Source organism: Perca fluviatilis, chromosome 22 (assembly GCF_010015445.1).
Source record: "Perca fluviatilis chromosome 22, GENO_Pfluv_1.0, whole genome shotgun sequence".
NCBI lineage: Eukaryota > Metazoa > Chordata > Actinopteri > Perciformes > Percidae > Perca > Perca fluviatilis.
In genome coordinates, this window is record NC_053133.1 from 22,671,660 (window position 1) to 22,696,930 (window position 25,271).

Below are 25,271 nucleotides of genomic sequence, written 5' to 3' on the forward strand. Positions count from 1 at the left end.
ATACTATGACTTTTTATGACTTTGTTTTAAAGATGGCCCGATACCATTTTTTGCTTCCCGATACCGATTCTGATACCTGAACTTGCGTATCGGCCGATACCTAGTACCAATCCGATACCAGTGTGTCATATATTTTATTATGTATTAACAACTGTATACCACTATCCCTGTATGGATGTGATATGATTTCTATCTTTGTTGTCGGTCTGGCTCAGGTTAAACTCTTTGTGAAACATGAACAAACACAAACAATGAATGCCACAGAAATTATTCTCCAGTTTGACAGACAGAGTTATAACAGAAAAAGAAAACGAAATAAACTACTTTAGTAGTTTTTTTTGACATACTATACTATGACTTTTTATGATTTTTTTCCAAATACTATACTATGATTTCTTTGTTTCTATGTCTTTTTTGACTTTTTTCGACAGGCTAAACTATGACTTTTTATTAGTTTTTTCGACATACTATACCATGACTTTTTTCGACATTCTATACTATGACTTTTCATAACATACTATAATATGACTTTTTTGACATACTACACTAACTTTTTTTTCGACATACTACTATGACTTTTTATGACTTAATATGACTAATTTTTCGACATACTGTACTATGACTTTTTTTTTTACTTTTTTCAACATACTATACTATGACTTTTTATGACTTTTTTCAACATACTATACTATGACTTTTTTCGACATACTATACTATGACTTTTTATGACTTTTTCGACCTACTACACTATGAATTTTTTCGACATACAATACTATGACTTTTTTCGACAAAATATGACAAATTTTTTGACATTCTATACTATGACTTTTTTTCGACATAATATGACAAATTTTTCGACATACTATACTATGACTTTTTTTTCGACGTACTATACTACGACTTTTTTTTTTACTTTTTTCAATATACTATACTAAACTTTTTATGACTTTTTTCAACATACTATACTATGACTTTTAATTCCTTTTTCACATACTATACTATGACTTTTTCGACATTCTATATTATGACTTTTTTTCGACATACTACACTGACTTTTTATGACATACTATAATATGACTTTTTATGCCATTTTTCAACATACTATGCTATGTCTTTTTTATGACTTTTTTTGACATACTATACTATTTTTTTGACTTTTCACAACATATATACTGTGAATTTTTTTCAACACAATATGTTATGACTTTTTATGAATTTTTCAACATATTACACTATGATTTTTTTTTTTTGACATGCTATGCTATGATTTTTTTGCTTTAATTTTATACTATAATTTTATGACTTTGTTCACTACACACTGACTTTTTATGACTTTGACATAATAGGACTAATTTTTCAACATACTATACTATGACTTTTTTCGACATATGACTTATTTTTTGAAATACTATACTATGACTTTTTTTTCCACATACTATACTATGACTTTTTTCAACATACTATACTATGACTTTTTTCAACATTCTATATTATGACTTTTTTATGACTTTTTTCGACATACTACACTGACTTTTTTTTCGACATACTATATTATGACTTTTTTCGACATTCTGTGCTATTTTTCGACATGCTATACTATGACTTTTATGACTTTTTTCGACATGCTATATACTATGACTTTTTTCGACATACTATATTATGGCTTTTTTCGACATGCTATACTATGACTTTTTTGACTTTTTTCGACATACTATACTATGACTTTTTTTCACCATACTATACTATGACTTTTTTGACTTTTTTCGACATACTATACTATGACCTTTTTTTGACCGGCTAAAGTATGACTTTTTTCGACATAGTACAGTATGACTTTTTTTTCCCACATACTATATTATGACTTTTTTCTACATTCTATGCTAGTTTACGACATGCTATACTATGACTTTTTATGACTTTTTTCGACATACTATTCTATGACTTTTTTCGACATATACTATTACTTTTTTATGACTTTTTGGACATACTACACTGACTTTTTATGACTTCAACATAATATGACTTATTTTTCGACATAATATACTATGACTTTTTTCGACATATGACTTATTTTTTGAGATACTATACTATGACTTTTTTTTGACCGGCTAAAGTATGACTTTTTTCGACATACTACACTATGACTTTTTTTCTACATGCTATACTATGAGTGTTTGGACTTTTTTCGACATACTATACTATGACTTTTTTCCACATACTATACTATGACTTTTTTTCGACATTCTATGCTATTTTCGACATATTATACTATTACTATTTTTTACTTTTTGGACATACTACACTGACTTTTTATAACTTCAACATAATATGACTTATTTTTTCGACATACTATACTATGACTTTTTTCGACATATGACTTATTTTTTGACATACTATACTATGACGTTTTATGACTTTTCGACATACTACACTATGACTCTTTTTTTCGACATACTACACTATGACTCTTTTTTTCGACATACTACACTATGACTTTTTTTTCGACATACTATATTATGACTTTTTTCGACATACTATACTATGACTTTTTTTGACATTCTATGCTATTTTTCGACATGCTATACTATGACTTTTTTCGACATACTATACTATGACTTTTTTAAGACTTTTGGGACGGCTGTGGCTAAGTGGTAGAGCGGTCGCCTGCCAATCGCAAGGTTGGTGGATCGATCCCTGGCCCTGCAGTTCCATGCCAAAGTGTCCTCGGGCAAGACACTGAACCCCGAGTTACCCCCGATGCTGCGCCGTCGGAGTGTAAATGTGTGTGAATGTTTATCTGATGAGCAGGTGGCACCTTGTACGGCAGGTGGCACATTGTACGGCAGCCTCGGCCACAGTGTATGAATGTGTGTGAATGGTTCCTGTACTATGTTAAAGCGCTTTGAGTAGTCGTTAAGACAACCAATGATTTATAAAGGAAAATCATGAAAATTTACAGGGGTGCCCAAACTTTTGCATACCACTTTACTATACTATGACTTTTTGGACTTTTTTCCCACATACTTTACTATGACTTTTTGGACTTTTTTCGAGATACTATACTATGACTTTTGATTACTTTTTTCAACATACTACACTATTACTTTTTTTTTGACAGGCTAAAGTATGACTTTTTTCGACATACTACACTATGACTTTTTTTTCGACATACTATATTATGACTTTTTTCGACATTCTATGCTATAACTTTTTTCGACATATACTATTACTATTTTTGACTTTTTGGACATACTACACTGACTTTTTATAAACTTTGTATAACTTCAACATAATATGACTTATTTTTTGAAATATGACTTATTTTTTGACATACTATACTATGACGTTTTATGACTTTTCGACATACTACACTAAACTTTTTTTGACAGGCAAAAGTATGACTTTTTTCGACATTCTATGCTATGACTTTTAATTACTTTTTTCGACATACTACACTATTACTTTTTTTTTGACAGGCTAAAGTATGACTTTTTTTTCGACATACTATATTATGACTTTTTTCGACATTTTATGCTATGACTTTTTTTCAACATACTATACTATGACTTTTGGACTTTTTTTGAGATACTATACTATGACTTTTGATTACTTTTTTCGACATACTACACTATGACTTTTTTCATACATTCTATGCTATGACTTCTTTTTCCACATACTATACTATGACTTTTTGGACTTTTTTTCCACATACTATACTATGACTTCTTTTTCCACATACTATACTATGACTTTTTGGACTTTTTTCGAGATACTATACTATGACTTTTAATTACTTTTTTCGACATACTACACTATGACGTTTTTTTCGACATACTATATTATGACTTTTTTCGACATTCTATGCTATGACTTTTTTTCAACATACTATACTATGACTTTTTGGACTTTTTTTGAGATATTATACTATGACTTTTGATTACTTTTTTCGACATACTACACTATGACTTTTTTTCATACATTCTATGCTATGACTTTTTTTCAACATACTATACTATGACTTTTTGGACTTTTTTTCCACATACTATACTATGACTTCTTTTTCCACATACTATACTATGACTTTTTGGACTTTTTTCGAGATACTATACTATGACTTTTTAAGACTTTTTTCGACATACTACACTATGACTTTTTTTTCGACATACTATACTATGACTTTTTTTTTGACAGGCTAAAGTATGACTTTTTTTTCGACATAATATGTTATGACTTTTTTCGACATACTATACTATGACTTTTTTCGACATTTTATGCTATTTTTCGACATGCTATAATATGACTTTTATGACACTTTGACATACTACTATGACTTCTTTTTCCACATACTATACTATGACTTTTTTTGACATACTACACTATGACTTTTTAAGACTTTTTTCAACATACTACACTATGACTTTTTTTTTGACATACTATACTATGACTTTTTTTTTGACAGGCTAAAGTATGACTTTTTTCTCGACATACTATATTATGACTTTTTTCGACATGCTATACTATGACTTTTTATGAGTTTTTCGACATACTATACTATGACTTTTTTGACATGCTATACTACACTATGACTTTTTTCAACATACTACACTATGACTTCTTTTTCCACATACTATACTATGACTTTTTTTGACATAATACACTATGACTTTTTTTTCGACATACTATACTATGACTTTTTTTGACATACTACACTATGACTTCTTTTTCCACATACTATACTATGACTTTTTTTGACATACTACACTATGACTTCTTTTCCACTTATTATACTATGACATTTTTTTACTTTTTCCACATACTACACTATGACTTTTTTTCGACATACTATATTATGACTTTTTTCGACATTCTATGCTATTTTTCGCACGTACTATACTATGACTTTTTATGACTTTTCCGACATACTATACTATGACCTTTTAAGACTTTTTGACATGCTATACTATGACGTTTTGACTTTTTTCAACATGCTACACTATTACTTTTTTTCGACATACTATCACTATGACTTTTTTACGACATACTATATTTTTTGACATAATAAACTATGACTTATTTTTTCACATACTATACTATGACTTTTTCCACATACTATGGTATGACTTTTTGGACTTTTCGAGATACTATACTATGACTTTTTATGACTTTTTTTTCGACATACTAAACTATGACTTCTTTTCCACATACTATACTATGACTTTTTTCCACATACTAAACTATGATTCTTTTTTCCATACTATACTATGACTTTTTGGACTTTTTCGAGATACTATACTGTCACTTTTTATGACTTTTTTCAACATACTAAACTATGACTTCTTTTTCCACAATCTATACTATGACTTTTTTCCACATACTAAACTATGAATTCTTTTTCCAGATACTATACTATGACTTTTTTTGACTTTTTTTCCACATACTATAGTATGAGTTTTTGTACTTTTTTTCCACATGCTATACTATGACTTTTTGGACTTTTTTCGAGATACTATACTATGACTTTTTTTTCCACATACTATACTATGACTTTTTTTTTGACAGGCTAAAGTATGACTTTTTTTTCGACATAATATGTTATGACTTTTTTCGACATACTATACTATGACTTTTTTCGACATTTTATGCTATTTTTCGACATGCTATAATATGACTTTTTATGACTTTTTTGACATACTACACTATGACTTCTTTTTCCACATACTATACTATGACTTTTTTTGACATACTACACTATGACTTTTTAAGACTTTTTTCAACATACTACACTATGACTTTTTTTTTGACATACTATACTATGACTTTTTTTTTGACAGGCTAAAGTATGACTTTTTTCTCGACATACTATATTATGACTTTTTTCGACATGCTATACTATGACTTTTTATGAGTTTTTCGACATACTATGACTTTTTTTGACATGCTATACTACACTATGACTTTTTTCAACATACTACACTATGACTTCTTTTTCCACATACTATACTATGACTTTTTTTGACATAATACACTATGACTTTTTTTTCGACATACTATACTATGACTTTTTTTGACATACTACACTATGACTTCTTTTTCCACATACTATACTATGACTTTTTTTGACATACTACACTATGACTTCTTTTTCCACTTATTATACTATGACATTTTTGACTTTTTTTCCACATACTACACTATGACTTTTTTTTCGACATACTATATTATGACTTTTTTCGACATTCTATGCTATTTTTCGACATGCTATACTATGACTTTTTATGACTTTTCCGACATACTATACTATGACCTTTTTAAGACTTTTTTGACATGCTATACTATGACGTTTTGACTTTTTTCAACATGCTACACTATTACTTTTTTTTCGACATACTATACTATGACTTTTTTCGACATACTATACTATGACTTTTTTTGACATAATAAACTATGACTTATTTTTTCACATACTATACTATGACTTTTTTCCACATACTATAGTATGACTTTTTGGACTTTTTTCGAGATACTATACTATGACTTTTTATGACTTTTTTCGACATACTAAACTATGACTTCTTTTTCCACATACTATACTATGACTTTTTTCCACATACTAAACTATGACTTCTTTTTCCACATACTATACTATGACTTTTTGGACTTTTTTCGAGATACTATACTATGACTTTTTATGACTTTTTTCAACATACTAAACTATGACTTCTTTTTCCACAATCTATACTATGACTTTTTTCCACATACTAAACTATGAATTCTTTTTCCAGATACTATACTATGACTTTTTTTGACTTTTTTTCCACATACTATAGTATGAGTTTTTGTACTTTTTTTCCACATGCTATACTATGACTTTTTGGACTTTTTTCGAGATACTATACTATGACTTTTTTTTCGACATACTATATTATGACTTTTTTCGACATTCTATGCTATTTTTCGACATGCTATACTATGACTTTTTTTGACATACTATACTATGACTTTTTTAATACTTTTGGGGCGGCTGTGGCTAAGTGGTAGAGAGGTCGCCTGCCAATCGGAAGGTTGGTGGTTCGATCCCTAGCTCTGCAGTTCCATGCTGAAGGGCAAGACACTGAACCCCGAGTTGCCCCCGATGCTGCGCCATCGGAGTGTAAATGTGTGTGAATGTTTATCTGATGAGCAGGTGGCACCTTGTACAGCAGCCTCGGCCACAGTGTATGAATGTGTGTGAATGGTTCCTGTACTATGTTAAAGCGCTTTGAATAGTCGTTAAGACTAGAAAAGTGCTATATAAAAACAGTCCATTTACTTTTTCGGCATACTATACTATGACTTCTTTCGACATTCTATGCTATTTTTCGACATGCTATTCTATGACTTTTTTAAGACTTTTTCGACATACTATACTGTCTTTTTTTACTTTTTTCCACATACTATACTATGACTTTTTATGACTTTTTTCAACATACTATACTATGGCTTTTTGGATTTTTTTTTCCACATACTGTACTATGACTTTTTTTGACATACTATACTATGGCTTTTTGGATTTTTTTTTCCACATACTATACTATGACTTTTTATGACTTTTTTCAACATACTATACTATGGCTTTTTGGATTTTTTTTTCCACATACTGTACTATGACTTTTTATGACTTTTTTTGACATACTACACTCTGACTTTTTTTTCGACATGCTATACTATGACTTTTTTCAACATACTACACTTTGACTTTTTTTCAACATACTATACTATGACTTTTTTTCAACATACTATACTATGACTTTTTATGACATACTATGCTATGACTTTTTGTCTTTTTTCAAAATACTATACTATCTTTTTTTCGACATACTATACTATTACTTTTTATGTTTTTGTCAATATGCTATACTATGACTTTTTTCTACATACTATACCATATTTCATTTTACATATTATTCTATGACTTTTTTTGACATACTATACTATGACTTTTTAATGACATACTGTTATGCAATGCCCCCATGTCCCAAGTAGCCACAGAGACAGTGGTAACAATCTGATTTATTTATAGTCCCACAGGAACACAGGGGGGATCCTAGTCAGAACCCAGGGTGGGCCAAGGTCAACAAAACACAACTGACCTTAAACCCATCAAACCATAAGAAAATAAACAAACAAACAAAAAATACAATCACTAATCTTGTTAACCTTATTCTCAGCCGGTTTACTTGAGTTAAAAAAAAATAGGCAGGCTTAGGGTAGTAGGTAGTAGGGGTGCTACTACCTCCAGCAGAAGTAAACCATCAGATATATAGACAAAAAGAAAACAATGAAGACAGAATAGGGCAAGGAATCACAATCAAAAAAGTATGTCCTATAAACATGTGCATTCATACAGTGTGCAGATTGGAAGTTATTATAATTATATTTTAAAAAGATAGCACTATGTCAGAGTTGCAGAAATGCTATTCACTTAGTGAGTCTGTAAGGATCTCAGCAGTCTATGACCAGTTGGTCCAGCAGAATAAAAAAAATTTGATGGCCACCAGCAGGAATGACCTCCTGGGTATGAATTTTTGGCTGAAGACTCTCCTCTTCTCGACCAGCATGTCATGGAGGGATGGGGGATGTTGTTCAGGATGCTGACCAACTTGGACAGCATCCACTTCTCCGTCACCACCTCCAGAGAGTCCAGCTCAATTCCACTCACTGATCTGGCCTGACTAACTTGTTGAGCTTACTAGCGTCTCTGATCTGCAGTATTCTGTTGCAGATGTTGAAGCCTCTGAGCCTCCACAGGAAGTATAGCTGGCTCTTGTCCCTTTTCGTAGAGGGCCTCTGGGTTCCATCCCACTGTAGCCTGTTGTCCAGGTGCACTCCAAGGTATTTATAGGAGTGAGCCACCTGAACATCGTCCCATTCGATGGATGCAGGTGTCAGAGAAGGCTTAGTGCTGCGGAAGTCCACTGTCAGCTCCTTTGTCTTGCTGCAGGTGGTTCCGTTTGCACCGTCCAAAAAAGTAGTCCACCAGTCCTTTGTATTCCTCTTCCTGTTGTACGCTGATACAACCCACAATTGCAGAGTCATCTGAAAACTTTTGCAGGTGGCATTACTCCTTTTGTATCTGAAGTCAGAGGTGTAGTCCCCTGGGGTCCATCAATATAGCAAATGCTACACTTAGCCTTCATGGGGTGCCGCCGTCCGGTTGTCTCCTCGTCCTGGCACACACCTATTTGCATACACACAGAAAAATTCATTGAAAAAGTATGCTAATTATATTATACATACAAATTTATACTATGACTTTTGCCTTTTTTCGACAAACTATGATTTTTTTTTATGACATATTTATACTGTTACTTTTTTTTGACGTAATACACTATGATGTTTTTATGGGTGTTTTTGACATACTAAACTTTTTATGACTTTTTTTTTGACATAATATACTATGATGTTTTTATGGATTTTTTTTCCAGTTTTTTGGAGTTGAACATTCAAAAGTAATTTGTCCCACTCGCTACCAGCCCAATATGGAATAAATCTAACCAGATATAATAAAATTAGCAGTGCAATAACTTGTCTTTTATTCATTGATGACTATGACAGAAAATGTGGCCTAAAGCAGTGTGTCACTCACCTATTCTTTGTGTCTCAGATCTACCCAGATGAAGGCCACTTCATTCACAGTGAAGCAACAAGGCAGCACCTCAGCCAGTCTCTGGTGAACTTCTTCGAGGAATGCTTCAGGCTACCAGAACGAGTGTTTGAGGAGGCCCTGGAGGAGGAGAGCGAAGACGAGGGTTAGCTTGGCCGTCTGAGGCTCGTGTGCCCCAAATCCTTCCCACCCATACGTTCACCTACCTAACCTCCATCCTGTCCCTGTGCCTAAGCACAACATTGGCATACAGTTTTTCCACAATATGCAACTCTCATCTGTTCTTGCTCAATTTGATTTGCATTTGGACTCCCAGCATCCGCATGCTGAACCTGAGACTGCCTTTCCAGCAGACGACGGATCTAGTCCTACATCCATCCTCCCACCGTCTGCCCAGACTTCAAATCCAAACGGCCCTACAGAGAGCCAACAGACTGATGAGTTGACATGATGTTTTGGAATATACTGATTGATTTAACAAGGAGCCATCTCCTTCACTGCAGGATGGACCAGTTCCTTAAAAGCTGTGGAGACAAAGCATCAGCTTTCACACAGACTTTCAAGCTGTGAGGAGAAGGAACACCTATAGCACATAACTCGTTGGCTTGTATATTAATGAAAATCAGACGCCTGGTGAAAAACACTGGTTGACAGTGTTCACAATGAGTGTCTGGAATTGTGCCGATACAGGAAATGTTACTATTTTTAAAGTTGTGAAGACTTTCATGTTGGATTGTGGTTGTGTCTATTGTTCTTACAGTATGTAAAATAGCACACAGACATTCACTTGGCTATTACGGATACATTTTTCTTGTTTGCCCCAATGTTCATCTCGTAGCCTCATTTTATGTATTTTAGTGATGCTGACATAATACTCTAAGTGGCAAAATGTTTGGAAGAAAAAAAGCACCGTGAGTTTTTTTTGTTTTTTTTCCAAAAGCCGAAGCATTAACTTGTTTTAGTCACTGTGCCTTACTGTGTCAGAAAACATCTGGCTGTGGAACTGCATTTATTGACTACAAGGCCAATTTTATAGGAACAGTTTGATTTTGGGAAATAAACTTCTGAGCTTAGCTTCTTGTTGAGAGTTAGAAGAGAAATTTGGTTCCACTCTCACATCTGCCCATTAAATATGAAGCTAGTTTAGCATAAATACTGGAAGAAAATAGGAAACAGTTAGCCTAGCTTTGTCCAAAACAGAAAAATCTGTCTAGTAGCTCCTCTGACTATCACTGTTAGCGAGTTATGCTGTAACTTAATTAGTCTAACCCATGTAAAAACCAGGAAGTCATTGCTTTCAGTTTTCCCTGCTTTCAGTCTTTTTTGCTAAGTTAAGCTAAGCATCTCCTGGATTTAACCCAATAGTTAGCGGACAGATATGACAGTGGTATCAATCTTTTCATCTGACTCTTAGCAAGAGCGTGAAAAAGCATAATTCTCAAAATGGCAGCTATTGTTTAAATCTATAGCTTGAAATAGATAATTATCAAATTTTAAAGTTTTTAAAAAGAATATCAGCCATTCTTTGGAAATATGCCCAATGATGACATTACACCAAGTTGAAATGTACAGAATCTGCATGCAACATTGCTTATAAGAATTGTAGGTGAAGAAAACTGTACAGAAACTACAGTGTTTTTCTATTGAAAGTGTCACACTTGGCTTAAACCAGTAAATACTTTGTTCAAGGCTGAAGGCAAGAAGCCATTAAGATTAGTGTTATACCCTGAGAGATTATGCATTTGTATATAAAGGGGATAATTGTCCAATGAAGACCTGGCATACATAGAATTCTTGAGGCACAAATTTAATTTTCCATTTCTTTATTTAAATGAACATTTGTGTTACGTTTCAGTGCATGTTAAGGTTATTTGCAGCACTATCCCTGATAGCTCAGTTCCACATGGTAATTTTGACATCTTGAATGTTCCTTACTGGATTGCATAAATTACATTTCCAGTAGTATTGTGATTGAGATCCCAGTCTCGTCAGCTTGATGTGTAAATGTTATTCAAATATCATTTTATTCTAAGAAAAAAGAAACAATATTACCTGAGTGTTATTTGTGCATAAAGCATTTTGGAAGTTACATTTGACTATTCATTTCTGTTCTCAAGTTGCTGTCCTTGCAATGAGTTGGCAAAAATGATGTTTCTTGCAGTGGTTAAGGACTTTTTCAAGACGCTTAACTTTGTTATCGAAAGCATAGAAGGAGATTTATGGCAGATTGTGGCATGACGGTAAATGTTAGAATAAAAAAAGAAATAGATATTTTATCAGCCGTTAGTGTTTTTTGGCTCATCTGTTTTATTGTGAATTTTAAAGCTGTATTGATTCTTTTTTTGTCAGCGGAAAACAGAACATTGATATATTATCACTGTTAAGTTGTTACATTTTGTCTAAACATTGCCTATTTACATATCTAGCAGACACACAGCAACATTAGCAATCATTTGAGTCATGTTTCGAGCGACCCGTCCAACAATGAATAATTTCATCTGTTTCGGTCTTCAAAAAATTCTGAGAGTAATAATCTGGCTATTAAAGTTGCTAAATACTCCACTAAGTTCACTTGCTAGTTGCTGGCAGTCTGTTTGCCGTTTTGTGCGGAGCAGGTAGCATAAATGGGGCTCAACATGTAGGCCACTAACATTCAAATGTTCAATGCAAAATTCCATGTCACTATCTGCATTGTCTGTATTGGCATTTGATTACTCAGGTGTAAACCTAGCTACAGCATCCACAAAGAATGATTTGACATTTTTGACTTACTAGTTTAGTTGCAGATTCAACAGATGGAGTGAGCAGCAAATCAAACAAGTAAAATAATCCGCAAACATTCACGAGATCGAGACAACGAATCGGGTGTTAGAAAGCTTCCCAGCAAACAAACATCAGAAACAAATCTTTTTGCTCCAAGGCGCTCCTGGGCCCACTGTAAACAGGATTATAGTTGTATATCAGCACTTTGCTCTCCTTGTCCTCAAATTCAAATCTGTGATAGTTCTTCCTGGCTATAAGGAGAAAACAATCACAAAGGCTCCATCATGTAGCTACTGACTTTTAAAGAACCAAAAATAATGCTGTGTTCATACCTTCATTGACAGATAATTCAGCCACATAGAAGGTGGTCTTGACAGCTGATGGAGAGTGTGGAATGTAAGGCCTCCCCCATTCAAATGTATTTTTCTCTGGATGCCACCGTGTCCCAGATATGGGGAAATCATATGCTTTTCAGAGGTGAAGAAAGAGAAAGTGCTCGTATTATTTTGCTGTAAACTTGTACCAATAAAGTGATGCTACATTGTTCCTACCTTCCATCGTTGACACAAACTCTGTTTTTCCATCTGTATTTGTGGAGAGAACTTTGTAAACGTTTTTCAGTTCCTCATTTGTGTTATAGGTCAACAGAAAGGTGAGTTACAATGCACCCAATTAAACGACACCGTTTTCTCTTTCTCTGCTTTCTGTTCTGAGAAAAATGCCCCCTTCAAGATCATGATAAAAATTAAACGGCTAAAATAAACAACTAGTTTTGGTCATGTTATTAAAATAAAACATTGACCAATAGTTTACCGTAATTGTAGAAAGAATCTTCAAAAGTTACGACTTAAACATGGTTTTCCAGAGTAGAAGGTAACTGTATTAATTTAACGTTAAAGCTATAGTGCGTAGTTTATGTCTCCCCCCCCCCAATGAGGAATTCTAAGTAATTCCTCAGTAACAAAACTGTCGGCGCGTCCACATGATACAGCCTTCTGTGACCGCTCACTCACCCCCACCCCTCCTCCACGCTGTTGCTAGTAGCCAAGGAGGACATGGAGGATTAAAAAAAACATGATGGACTCTTCAGAAGAGGTCATTATCTTCACTCGACTTTCTGCGCACAAAAGTCGCCGGACGACACAATCTTTTGAACACACCATACTGAGAAATACAGAGAGAGTCTTAATTCGCTTTGTAGCAACTCATTTGGCAAAGGCTTGAATGTAACGGACGCTCATTAATATAAAAACATTACACACTAAAGCTTTAAGACTTCCTCCATTAGGACAAAGCCATACCATTAGTAGTCCAGATGTCATAGCACATCACTTGTATTAGTACGCGACAACAGATTCTTTCCACTCGTCAAAACGGCCAGCTGCTCATATCCAAGACAGGTGCCCCACACCTGAAAATAGTCGCCTCTCTTGTTTGCCTGAAACATCACATAGATTCTGCATAATAATCACACTAACAGATATATGTTACACTTCTACCTCAATAGCAAGTTCATAAAAGATTTTTGCAGCTCTTTGATAACCAGACGAAATGATGCTGGCACCTCCGCCTGGGTAAAGGATCCTGGTAACAGAGACAATGGTACCAAGTCACGACTCGCAAAGAAACTATTTGTTCGGTTTGTTTTGTAAAGACACATACAGGGGGGTGGACAAAATAATCGAAAAACGTTCAGCGGCCTTCAGATGTGTTGACTGAACTCAATGTGACATGTTTTGAGGTTAATGTGCTGTCAGTCGCTTCGTGAGTTCACCACATAATTACATTTGCAAGAGATGCCCAAAATATTCAGCTGGTGCTGACTATCAATCATCTTTGTACATCTGGAAGTGGCCTAATGTTGTTACCAAAAGTTGCCATGTGCAGTACTGTTATGTATTGCTAAGCTATCTAATCTATCTGCTATTTAAGCTTTATATTTTTAACCTACAACTTCCTTATTTATCTGCCATTGTAATTAAGATTATACATAACATTTTACAAAAGTGGCCCCCAGGCAAAGCAAGTGGAGTATCCCTGCAGTAGCATGTTTGGGTATCGCCATTTGGCCGCATGTTACATCGTTGTCCAAAACCCTTCCAGGCTACTTCCTTTAGAATATAAAGTGTCACGTTTGACCTCATATGACCTCATTTATCGACTTTTTGTTTTTCACAAATAAATGACCATAACCAGCAAACATTCTGTATCGAATCTCTTCTCTGGTGATAATAGTTTCAATTAATGTGTTAAAAGTTGTCCTTATTAATTGTAAAATGTCCATTTTAGTCTACTGACTCCATTAATGGGTTATGTCATTTTTAAAAAGCTGTATTTTGATGATACAGAAACGGTTTGGGATTGTGAGGGATGTGATGTTGAATACTATGTAGTTTCATAGTTTAACTTTTGAGAATGAATGTTTTAAGGTGTAACAACATTTAAAAAAAATTACAATTCAAACTGAAATTGAAGCTGAGATGTAAATATGTCTTTATCTCTCTCCAAAAAAAATCTTTTCAGCTAATATTATAAATCCGTTAGCGTATATTCAATGTTCACATTTGACATGACACAAAAGGCAAGGCAGCTTTATTTATATTGCACATTTCAGCAACAAGGTGATTCAAAGTACTTTTAAAGCTGAAACCCATGACATAATACACTGTATTAACATGCCTATTTCACTGCAACAGCAGAAAGATCTAAAGGAACAAAATCCATCTCCATTACAAGCAGAAAACAAAATGTCCTTCATTATTAGTTACGTAATGAACTCATTCCATTGTTTGGAACTGATAAGGCAATCATATAACTGTGTTGGTTTACTTTAATCTTAATGTTCAACCTTAAAGAAGTTAGAAAGTAAGTAAAACAACAAGTGGGATTCAACATTGAATCAATGCCATATTGCTGTCTGGTTCAAAACAAGTATTCAGCACCTAGTTCCCGTTTTTTTTTTTTTTTCACTTCATACCTGTGGTCTGGTCACAACCAGTCTGATTACTGACTGTAAGGCGGTTTAAGTTGACACCAGCAGAAGCCATCTCATCGTGTAACTGGCTAATGACATCCTCAGTCAACACCCGAGTGCGAGCCAGGATCCAGGCGTAGTCAACGTGGAAAAGGCCAAACACGTCCGAACAAGAGTACACCAGAGAATATGACTGGTAGTCTGTGTCCAGTACCCAGTAGGGACTGTCTGGAACACCTGGACACAGATATGGATGGGATCAAAAAGATCAGTGTAAGGTATTCTGTATTGTAATACAATAGTAAAACATACTAGCTCAATTTTCTAAAAAATACAATAAAAATAGATGCATGCATGCACAGTATATTTACCTTTAAAGAAGCTGACAGCCAGAATAGCAGGTTGAGAAGAGTTTTTCACTTTGGCAACACCCTCAATTGAATTTATCTTCCCATTAAGCCTACACAGAGAAGAAGAGAGGGAGAAAAAGGGACAATTCATTTACATTTTCACTCAAATATTACATGAAATGCAAATCCACCCATACTTGTTTTTATGCAGAGCGCAGGACGAACAGATGAATAAAGGCAACTTTTAGTCAATTAAAAAAAATTTAAGAAACATTGTTTTTACTAAGACAACAGGGCAGTCCGATCCTTACACCAGCTCTGAATTGTGAACTTTGACCGTCCCATCAGCGAGAAGACTGTACGTTGCTTGGTTGCATTTTCCTCTTTCAAATACAGCTGGGAGCTTCTCTATTTCATACCAGGTGCCCATGTACTAGAAGGAGAAGAGAACACAGTTTGTTAATCGGCAGCCGGGTTTTAATAGCATGTGCAGTTAACACATTACGACCAAAACCCTCTGTTTACATCAACTATTATAAAACAGGCAAGAATGTCAACACCGCAAAAAGTGACCCAATAAACAGAAGTCATCAGTATTTTTACCCTTGTAACGTTGAAGTCCTCCTGAACGGGTGGCTGCGGGCATTTTCCCGGGTGGAAAGACTGACCGTCTGCTGCCGCAGCAGTCAGGAGAAGCATGAACAGGACCTTCGCATCAAAGTTGGAATAGTTTGTGTTGTTAAACAGGGCCCAATCTCTTGGTTAAAACTACATTAAGAGTGCAACAAGCCACCCATTGTCAGTGGATTGTTGCAGATAATTCATTTTACACATTATAAATATGTCATAACATGAAAAAAGCTTACAGTACCTGAAAGGCCTTCATATCCACGTGGCCAAAACCCCCCCCAAACACTATGCGGTCAAATTAAAGTAAGAGCAGTGGCACACTGGACTACTCTATCGTGTACTCTGATTTATCAGTGTAGTATAAGCTGAGAGCAGTTGGGTTGTTTTTTCTTTCTGTGCTAGACTTTGGAATGAAAATGTGTTTGAAGAGCTATATTTGGAAATTGTTTACAAAACCTTTAACCTTCAGTGCAAATCCGAGTTTTCTTCACATAGAGTACACTGACTCGCAAAAGGTACACAATACAGTATACTGCAATACTACTACTACTACTGCTGCTGCTACAGAACCTACAGCACTGGATAGGCTGCAACGAACTATTATTTTCTTTAACCACAGATACTTTCTTAATCACTGTAGTCAACAAAATATGAAATAATAATTTCTGAATTAGCTTGCTCCTTCACAGATTAGTAGTAGTAGTAGATAGTCAGCTAAAATTTCCAGCAATTAGAATTCAAACAGCTGCCAGGCTAACAGGGTTGCAACCAACCGATTCTATATAAATATCTCGGTTTCACGGTATTACACTGCTGGTTAGAAAGACGAGCAGTACTACTCTTAATGTAACAACATAGGTGACTTTTACTTTGTGTTACTGCAACAACCTCGTACGTTTGAATTTACCACTATTAAAGGGTAATTTCAGTATTTTTTTCTTTTAACGTGGAAACTATTTACCCATGTATTTGTGTCTATATCCTCGACGTTCCACTTCCGGGATTGCTTCGATGCCTGTCTTTTCGGCCGGATGTCCGTTTCCTTCTACTTTCGTTGTGTTGACATTTTAAACTCCAGTGGATTTATAATAGGGTGAACAGAGGTCCCGGGTTTGACCGGGACAGTCCCGATTTTAAGTTGCATGTCCCGAGTCCCGTTTTTTTTTTTTTTAAATGTCCCGGTTTACACCAACCACTATGAAATTGTCCCGGTTGTCAGCCATTACAAAGCCGATGTGGTCTTATTATAGCCCGATCATTAACTAAACCCATGTAGAAAGACTAATAAAGCGTCCAGCGTATGACTTTAACAATGTGTGTGTGTGTGTGTGTGTGTGTGTGTGTGTGTGTGTGTGTGTGTGTGTGTGTGTGTGTGTGTGTGTGTCAGTCAATCGCTAGCGGTCTGGGTCCGCGTAATCTGTGCAGCCAGCGTTACAATGTATATTTGTAAACATTGCTGCGATGCCTCTTCTTATCCGTCTCGTTTTAACCAGTCCCTTCAGGATTTCGCGGCCATTTTTTTTGTTGAGATTGTTGCAGCCCAAAATGCCGGATTTTGCGGCCGCTTTTCTAAAAAATCGCGATAACAGTTGCGGTATCTTTTGTATGTTTGTTGCAATGAAGTTGAGGGAGACAGTGAAAATAGTTGTACAGTTCTTTAAAAATAAAAAGGAAACTTGTTTAGGGGAGAATAAAATGAATCTGGGCTGAGTGCTCATGAACAATACATTGACGGAGGAGAGGAACAGCATTGACCGTTCCCACCTTAAAGGCGCTACTTGTCCCCTTTGCCAATTTTGCTGACACCTGTGGGCAATTTCACAGTAGGCTTTCAGCCAACACATTGATTCTTGAGCAAATTCCCTCCTCTAACAAATGTACAGAATGAATGTTTCCAATAGGGAAGCTATCTGCTCTATCATATGAGATTACATATGTGTGTGTGTGTGTTGTTGGTCAGCTTAACACTTTACGGTAAGGGTACATAAATTATCATGAATTCATGCATGAATCAATTGATGTATGTACCGTATGTATTATGCATTATGTAATTAATGATTTATGTATTACTGCATTCCTTAATATCCCATGAATCATCAGGAATTGACATGTTCACAGTCTGTCTTTCATGAACAACACAACTAAAGCATTAGGTACGTGGGCACATCATTATGAATTATGATTAATTAAAACCCTTATGTTGACTTTGGGTCGGGAATTTTTGTTTTATATCATAAAATATAGAATGTAGAAATAAGCGCTGAAAATGTGCAGAAGAAAAATTTTACAATTTAAAACGTTGGAAAAAGCAATAACAAACGGCGTCAAAAACGAAAAAAGACAACACAAGGGTTAAGCATGATCATGATTTATTTTTCTGCAAACAAAATGTGGTCATCATTGCACAAATTCTGATTTGAACACAACTTGCATAATGATGTAGTCACCTTACTTAATGCTTTTAGTTGTGTTTGTTTTCACAAAGTTCAGTGGGTGCATTTTCCAAAAGAATGCTCTAATTGTGAAAAATAAAGTTGGTCCCACACGAAACTCACTCAATGTCTTTTAATATTATTTATTAGATATGTAGGCTACATACCAAAAACATTCATGAATATTAACGGAGATACCCCATTATGTTGTGAGCAGTAGGCCTACGTGTGCTGTCTAATCTGTGGGTGCCTATGTCTGACCTGGGCTGGCACATGTTCATGTTAAAAAGCGTGTGCGTGCACGAGCACTACGGTCACGCGCAAAGTGTCCCGGTTTTAGTTCCGGGAAATCTGGTCAACCTATTTTCTGAGGACTATGGTTAACTGCTCCTCAGATCTCTGCAGGGTAAATCCAGACAGCTAGCTAGACTATCTGTCCAATCTGAGTTTTCTGTCGCACGACTAAAACAACTTTTGAACGTACACATGTTCCACCAAAACAAGTTCCTTCCCGAGGCTATTTAGCAGCGGCACCGTGCGGAGCTTAGCGCTGCCCATGACGATTGTGATTGGTTTAAAGAAATGCCAATAAACCAGAGCACGCTTTTCTCCCATCCAGGAATGCTGTGTGGACTAGCCAGACCCTCCTCCGCAGCGCTGTGGAGGAAGGTGAACAAAAATATTTTAAATTGGTCGAGTACTGAACGAAAATGATGTAAGTTAACCCTACAGGGGAAATGGGCGTCCACTTAACGTACGTCCACTGTCACTGTCAAGTGCTGCTTTTTGCATTTTCTGCTTTCGGTCTGTTTGGCTGGAAACGAGATGATGTAGTCGCCGGCAGCGGTAACGTTACGTAAACAGAAAATATTTAGGTAAATCATTGCTAAAACTAAAAAAATATCGACTCTAGGGAAACAAATCAATTTAAAAATTGTCGCTAAAAAACATAAGATTTGCGATTTCCCCATTTAAAAACAATCTGCAGCTTGTGTGGACCACATGGGTGTATGAAATATATATTTTTACTACTTGATTGCAATGTTTTTTCGCCATCTTCCAGATAACAATGATAACCAGAACAAAAATAAAGCAAACAATAAGGGAGAGGGGTATGGGGTGTGGTAGGAAAAGGGGTATTGGGATTAGGATGGGGGACGAGTACCTTATTGCAAATTTTAGACACGATTGAAATATTTCATTTCACAGATTCCAACTTTGGTGTAGATCTTGTTCCATTTGTGTATGTGATCTCTGATTGTTACATCACGTGATTGTACGAACCGCAGTCCATGTATATCAGACTCAAAAAGAGTTTCTTACTTGCATGGAATTGGCGTGTTTGGTGCAAAGGTTCCTGGATGAAGCGAGCAGCAAATGCAAATTCAAATCATCTGCAAACATTCATGAGTCAGGGGATTGAGACAGCCAATCAGCTGTTGCACAGAGCTTCTTCGCAAACAGACATCAGAAAAAATAGATTTGCTCGAAGGCGCTCTTGGGCCCACTGTAAACAGGATTATAGTTGTATATCAGCGCTTTGCTCTCCTCGTCCTCAGATTCAAATCTGTGAAAGTTCTTCCTGGCTGTAAAGAGAGAAAACAAGGCAAGATTAACAGATCACAAAAAGGCTTTCTGGTGCAGCTACTGACTACTGAAGAACCAAAAATAGTGCTGTGTTCATACCTTCATTGACAAAGAATTCAGCCACGTAGAAGGTGGTCCTGACTGCCGATGGAGAGTGTGGAATGTAAGGCCTCCCCCATTCAAATGCATTTTTCTCTGGATGCCACTGTGACCCATAAATAGGGTAATCATATGCTGCCGATGGGTGAGGAAAGAGAAAGTCCTCGTTAGATGTATTACTTTGCTGTAAACGAAAATGCTGTAACCGGCAGCCCCGAACCGGGCTGCAATGTAAGTTAACCCTACAGGGGAAATGGGCGTCCACTTTTTATTACTTTGCTGTAAACTTGTACCGAGAAAGTGATGCTGCATTGTTCCTACCTTCCATCGTTGACACAAACTCCGTTTTTCCATCTGTATTTGTGGAGAGAACTTTGTAAAACTTCTTCAGCTCCTCATTCGTTTTAAGAGTCTGAAAGAAACCGAGAGGTGAGTTACAATGCACCCGGTTAAACAATGTCCAGTTTTCTTTTTTGTGCTTTCTATGTTCTGAAAAAGAAAGTAAGAAAAAAAGGCTCATATTTCACCACAAACCAGTAATATTGGTGTACGCTAGTAGTGCTGTGGTTCCTGGACTGCACTCCTTTATTAAATATGTCAACACAATAGTAATAAATTACACACCAACACCGCCAAACTCCAATTGTGAGAGTTTTCCGTCAGCGGCTCTTTGGCCAGATCCTCCATGAGTTCAGCTGGGAAACCTTTAAACAGCCTGCTGTCTTTGGTTTCTGGAAATGGGTCATACAATTATCATTAAAGTGTTTTTTTTCACAAATATACACATAAGATACTTAAAGCAGCTGATGTAAAGTAAGTCTATTTTTGCTGTATGATAACTCTGTGCTGCTACAACCTTGCCATGAAACTGTAGTAGTAGTCTAAATAGTATGTATATATATTATTTGCTCAAACACAAACGTGACTAAGTTACAGCGTTACAACAAAGCAAAGGTGGCCTTAGAACCCATACACAACTTGTCAATCTAATTGTTACGTGTAGATAACGCTTCGCAAAAACTCGTAAAATAAATTATGTGTAGCTTATGGTAACATTTAGGCATCCTAAACAACTAGTTTTGGTCATGTTAATACATTTCATAACAATTAATACTGATTGAACTTTTCTCTAGAGTCCGATCGATAAAGGAGTTTTAAGGCCGATATCGTTACAAATATTTGGGATCTAAAAATCCGATATATCGGCCGATATATATATTTTTTTTTTTATTATCCAGAAACGCGTAACAAAACACAAACAGATTTCCCTTACATTAGTTATTTGTAGTTATTTATGAGTCCTCACTAAAATATGATAATGCAGTTTTAAAATAAACTTTTACTGTCACAACAGAACAGCAAAATATATTAAAGTTCTGATAAATAAAAATGTATAAAAATACAAACTTAAGATATGAAACTTAAAGGGTTAAACACGAGTATTGCCAACAGGGACGTTGTAGAGCGCCCTCAGGGGGACAAACTCTGCAACGCCAACACTCATAACATGGTTGAAGGGCATTTCATCCGTTTTTATTTTATTTTTTAAATATTCATTTACCATTATAAATGCCGATACCGATAGTTTCGAAAATACCTAATATCGGCCCGCCGATAATATCAGCCGGGCTCTACTTTTCTCACTGATATAAGTAATCAGTGGTACATCTATTAAATAGGGGTGGGGGAAAAAATCGATACAGCATAGTATCACAATATTTTTCGTGGCAATACTGTATCGATACACAGACGCCAAGTATCGATCTTTTATGTTATATGTGTTGGTCAGTTTGTCTGCTTGACAATCCCATTTTGCAGCAATAAAATTTAAGTGAGATGAACAGACAGAGAAATTTATCTTTTTAGATAAAACAGATGTTGACAAAATTTTCCTTTGGGGACATCATTTGAAGTTGGGAAGAATTTGAAGTTGGAAAAAAGGTAATACATTGCATTATATTGCAGAATATTGCAATATGTTTAAAATCGCAATAATATCGTATCGTGACGTAAGTATCGTGATGATATCGTATCGTGAGGCCTCTGGTGATTCCCACCCCTACTATTAAAGTGCCCATATTATGAAAAAAACACTTTTTCTGTGACGTCACAGTCCGAAATGAGCTGGCTAACCACAACCGTTAGCTCGTAGCGTTAGCGTTAGCCGGCTAACGCTAACGCTAGCATGCTACGTCGTTCTCAATAGCAAAGCACTGCTACAACACACACAAGTTCACCATAATCTACAAAAGAACTACTTACATGTGCGCCCTCATTTAGAAGTCTCCCAGCTAATCCTGCCTTGTAACTGACCAAAGTTGGAGAAACAGGCTTTCTTTTACTGTCTCTAGAGTTAGCTAGCTGACATGATCTACATCTGAGCTACTGCGCATGTGCGAGTGCAATCAAAGATAGTACAGAAGAAGAAGATGAAAAGAGGTCTCACTCTGTAGCTAAAACAGAAACCAGGTGAAAAGAGGATCTGCAGCAGTGAGAGAGAGCTGTGCAGTACAACAACAATATGGTGTTTTTTGAAAAATAAACCATGTCAACCTATTCTGGTAAAACCTTAAAATACAGTTATGAACCTGAAAATGAGCATAATATGGGCGCTTTAAGGCAAAGCCATACCATTAGTGAAGTCCAGAGGCAAGGGCACACCACTTGTGTTGGTAAACGACAGTACTTTCTTTCCACTCGTCAAATACGCCAGCTGCTCAAACCCAAGACAGGTACCCCACACAGGAAAATAGTCGCCTCTCTTGTTTGCCTGAAACATCAAAATACAGTCTGCAGCATAATCCGACAGCAACACACTAACGCCTAATAACTAATATTTTGAATTTTTACCTCAATAGCAAGTTCATAAAAGATTTTTGCAGCTCTTTGATAACCAGACGAGATGATGCTGACACCTCCGCCTGGGTAAAGGATCCTGGTAACACAGACACAGCAACTGAGTCACGACTTGCAAAGAATCTAAAAAAAATGTTTTAAACCTACAAATACAGGGGGTGGACAAAATAAAAGAAAACCTTACCATTTAATATTCTGCTTGTGGCCTTCAAAAGGTGTTGATTCAACTCAATGTGGCACATTTTGAGGTTAATGTGTTGCCAAACACTTCCGTCAGTTCACTACTTTCCACATCATATGATTGTGTTTGGAGTTGATGCACCTAAAGTTCAGCTATACTATATAACTTCTGTTTACCTGCGTATTGCTTTGCACTGTTATATATTGCTAATTATATAAAATCTATATTTTTAACAATTTACTTTTAACCTACAGTATAACTTACATATGTATCTGCTATTGTACAATTTACAGTAATTTATGCTGGTGCATCAGCCATAAATTTAGCAGAATTATGTAATGTGGCAATGTAAAAGTCCTTATGAAAAAAACTGCATTGGGAAAAACAAGTACTTCATGAGATAATTGCTTCATACCAGTGGCCTTAAAAATGTTCATTACATTGAAAAACGGATCATTATGGCCTCAACTACAGTGTTTTAAAGGCACCATAAAGTTTCAGTTATTTTGTCCAGCCCTGTACATAGAGCTGGGCAATATATCGATATTATATCGATAGATATCGTCTTAGATTTTGAATATTGTGATATGGCATAATTGTTATCTTTTCCTGGTTTTAAAGGCTGCATTACAGTAAAGTGATGTCATTTTCTGAACTTACCAGACTGTTGTAACTGTTAACTATTATTTGCCTTTACCCACTTAGTCATTATATCCACATTACTGATGATTATTTATCAAAAATCTCATTGGGTACATATTTTGTGAAAGCACCAACAGTCAACACTACAATATCGTTGCGGTATCGATAGAGGTATTTGGTCAAAAATATCGTGATATTTGATTTTCTCCCTATCGCCCAGCCCTACCTGTACATAAAGTTAACAGTTTACTTTCTGAAACATACAGGAGCCTGACATACAGTATATCACATCAATATTATCTTTATAAATGACCACATACATCTATCACACCAATATTATTTTTGGAACATACTTCCACAAACAAAGCAGAGAGGCTTTGACAGCTAAATTGGTTATTATATTACAACACATTTACCCATTAATGGAGTTGAAGAGCGTTTTATACTCCTCCAGTGTCTGGTTAACCCTGCAGAAAAGCAAAGGGGAGGTTTCGGTTAGAAAACACAGGATGTTACACAAGCTCTTATGTACTGGAGGAAAGACAGTTATGAAAATAGATAACTCACATGACAGGTACAACCCTCGCTCCTGCTGACTCAAGGAATTTGACATAAGAGGCAGCGATGTAAGCGGTTTGATTTGGTTTTGGGGAATTAACTTCTTGAGCAAGGACACCTTTTGAGAGAACAAAAAACAACCAGTTTAGATATACTACACTGTAAGCATTCTGCCACTTTACAAACTAAACAAACAGTAGGCCTAAGTTACAGCTTTAGCCTGCGTCACTGCTGTCGTCAAAACGTAGCTAGTCAAGTGTTGCAGTAAATAAACGGGCTAAAAGTAAACGTATAATTATAAACTTACCAATTATAGGCCTGTCATTCCTCTTGGCTGAAGAATAAAACGGTAGACACGAAATAGAAATGCAAAACAGTAACAAGAGCATTATTCTAAAGGTAAAACATCCTGTAGCACGTTTAAGTATCGGCGTTCCGCCGCCGGTTGTATCCATTCTTATAAACTGTCTATGGTTGCATCTTTGTTGCGTCTTTGTTCACACTTCCGGGCAACACTTCCGGGCTACGTCCTTCAGAATAAAAGCATCCAGTTCGA

At 35.7% G+C, this 25,271-nt stretch overlaps 3 protein-coding genes across 10 annotated transcripts in view; 1 reads left to right on the forward strand and 2 right to left on the reverse strand.

The window, feature by feature from the left end:
• dpp6a (dipeptidyl-peptidase 6a) overlaps positions 1 to 9,927 on the forward strand; it is a 255,328-nt gene extending 245,401 nt beyond the window's left edge. For all 5 annotated transcript variants that reach the window (XM_039789863.1, XM_039789861.1, XM_039789866.1 and 2 more), the window contains one exon: positions 9,644 to 9,927. In XM_039789863.1, coding sequence (XP_039645797.1) covers positions 9,644 to 9,793 — 150 coding nt within the window. In that variant the 3' untranslated portion in view covers positions 9,794 to 9,927. The remainder of the gene's footprint in view (positions 1 to 9,643) is intronic.
• LOC120552124 (apolipoprotein D-like) lies at positions 8,032 to 16,743 on the reverse strand. Of its 4 annotated transcripts, XM_039789868.1 has the most exons (9): positions 16,602 to 16,743; positions 16,334 to 16,438; positions 16,042 to 16,163; positions 15,752 to 15,840; positions 15,384 to 15,617; positions 12,739 to 12,873; positions 9,850 to 10,059; positions 9,626 to 9,763; positions 8,032 to 9,217 (listed from the first exon to the last, which is right to left on the reverse strand). In XM_039789868.1, exons 1-7 carry the CDS (start codon positions 16,614 to 16,616, stop codon positions 9,932 to 9,934), a joined length of 828 nt encoding a protein of 275 aa, XP_039645802.1. In that variant the 5' UTR covers positions 16,617 to 16,743; the 3' UTR covers positions 8,032 to 9,217; positions 9,626 to 9,763; positions 9,850 to 9,931. The 4 variants fall into 4 exon arrangements, with proteins under 4 accessions (XP_039645802.1, XP_039645803.1, XP_039645804.1 ...); XM_039789869.1 differs by lacking the exon at positions 9,850 to 10,059 and having other exon boundaries at positions 16,602 to 16,740; XM_039789870.1 differs by lacking the exon at positions 12,739 to 12,873 and having other exon boundaries at positions 16,602 to 16,738.
• A 2,627-nt stretch (positions 16,744 to 19,370) lies between these two features.
• ggh (gamma-glutamyl hydrolase (conjugase, folylpolygammaglutamyl hydrolase)) lies at positions 19,371 to 25,205 on the reverse strand. The gene is made up of 9 exons (XM_039789867.1): positions 25,023 to 25,205; positions 24,725 to 24,833; positions 24,574 to 24,624; positions 23,329 to 23,413; positions 23,110 to 23,248; positions 21,103 to 21,209; positions 20,800 to 20,890; positions 20,479 to 20,613; positions 19,371 to 20,378 (listed from the first exon to the last, which is right to left on the reverse strand). Exons 1-9 carry the CDS (start codon positions 25,168 to 25,170, stop codon positions 20,260 to 20,262), a joined length of 984 nt encoding a protein of 327 aa, XP_039645801.1. The 5' UTR covers positions 25,171 to 25,205; the 3' UTR covers positions 19,371 to 20,259.
• Between the last annotated feature and the right edge of the window lie 66 nt (positions 25,206 to 25,271).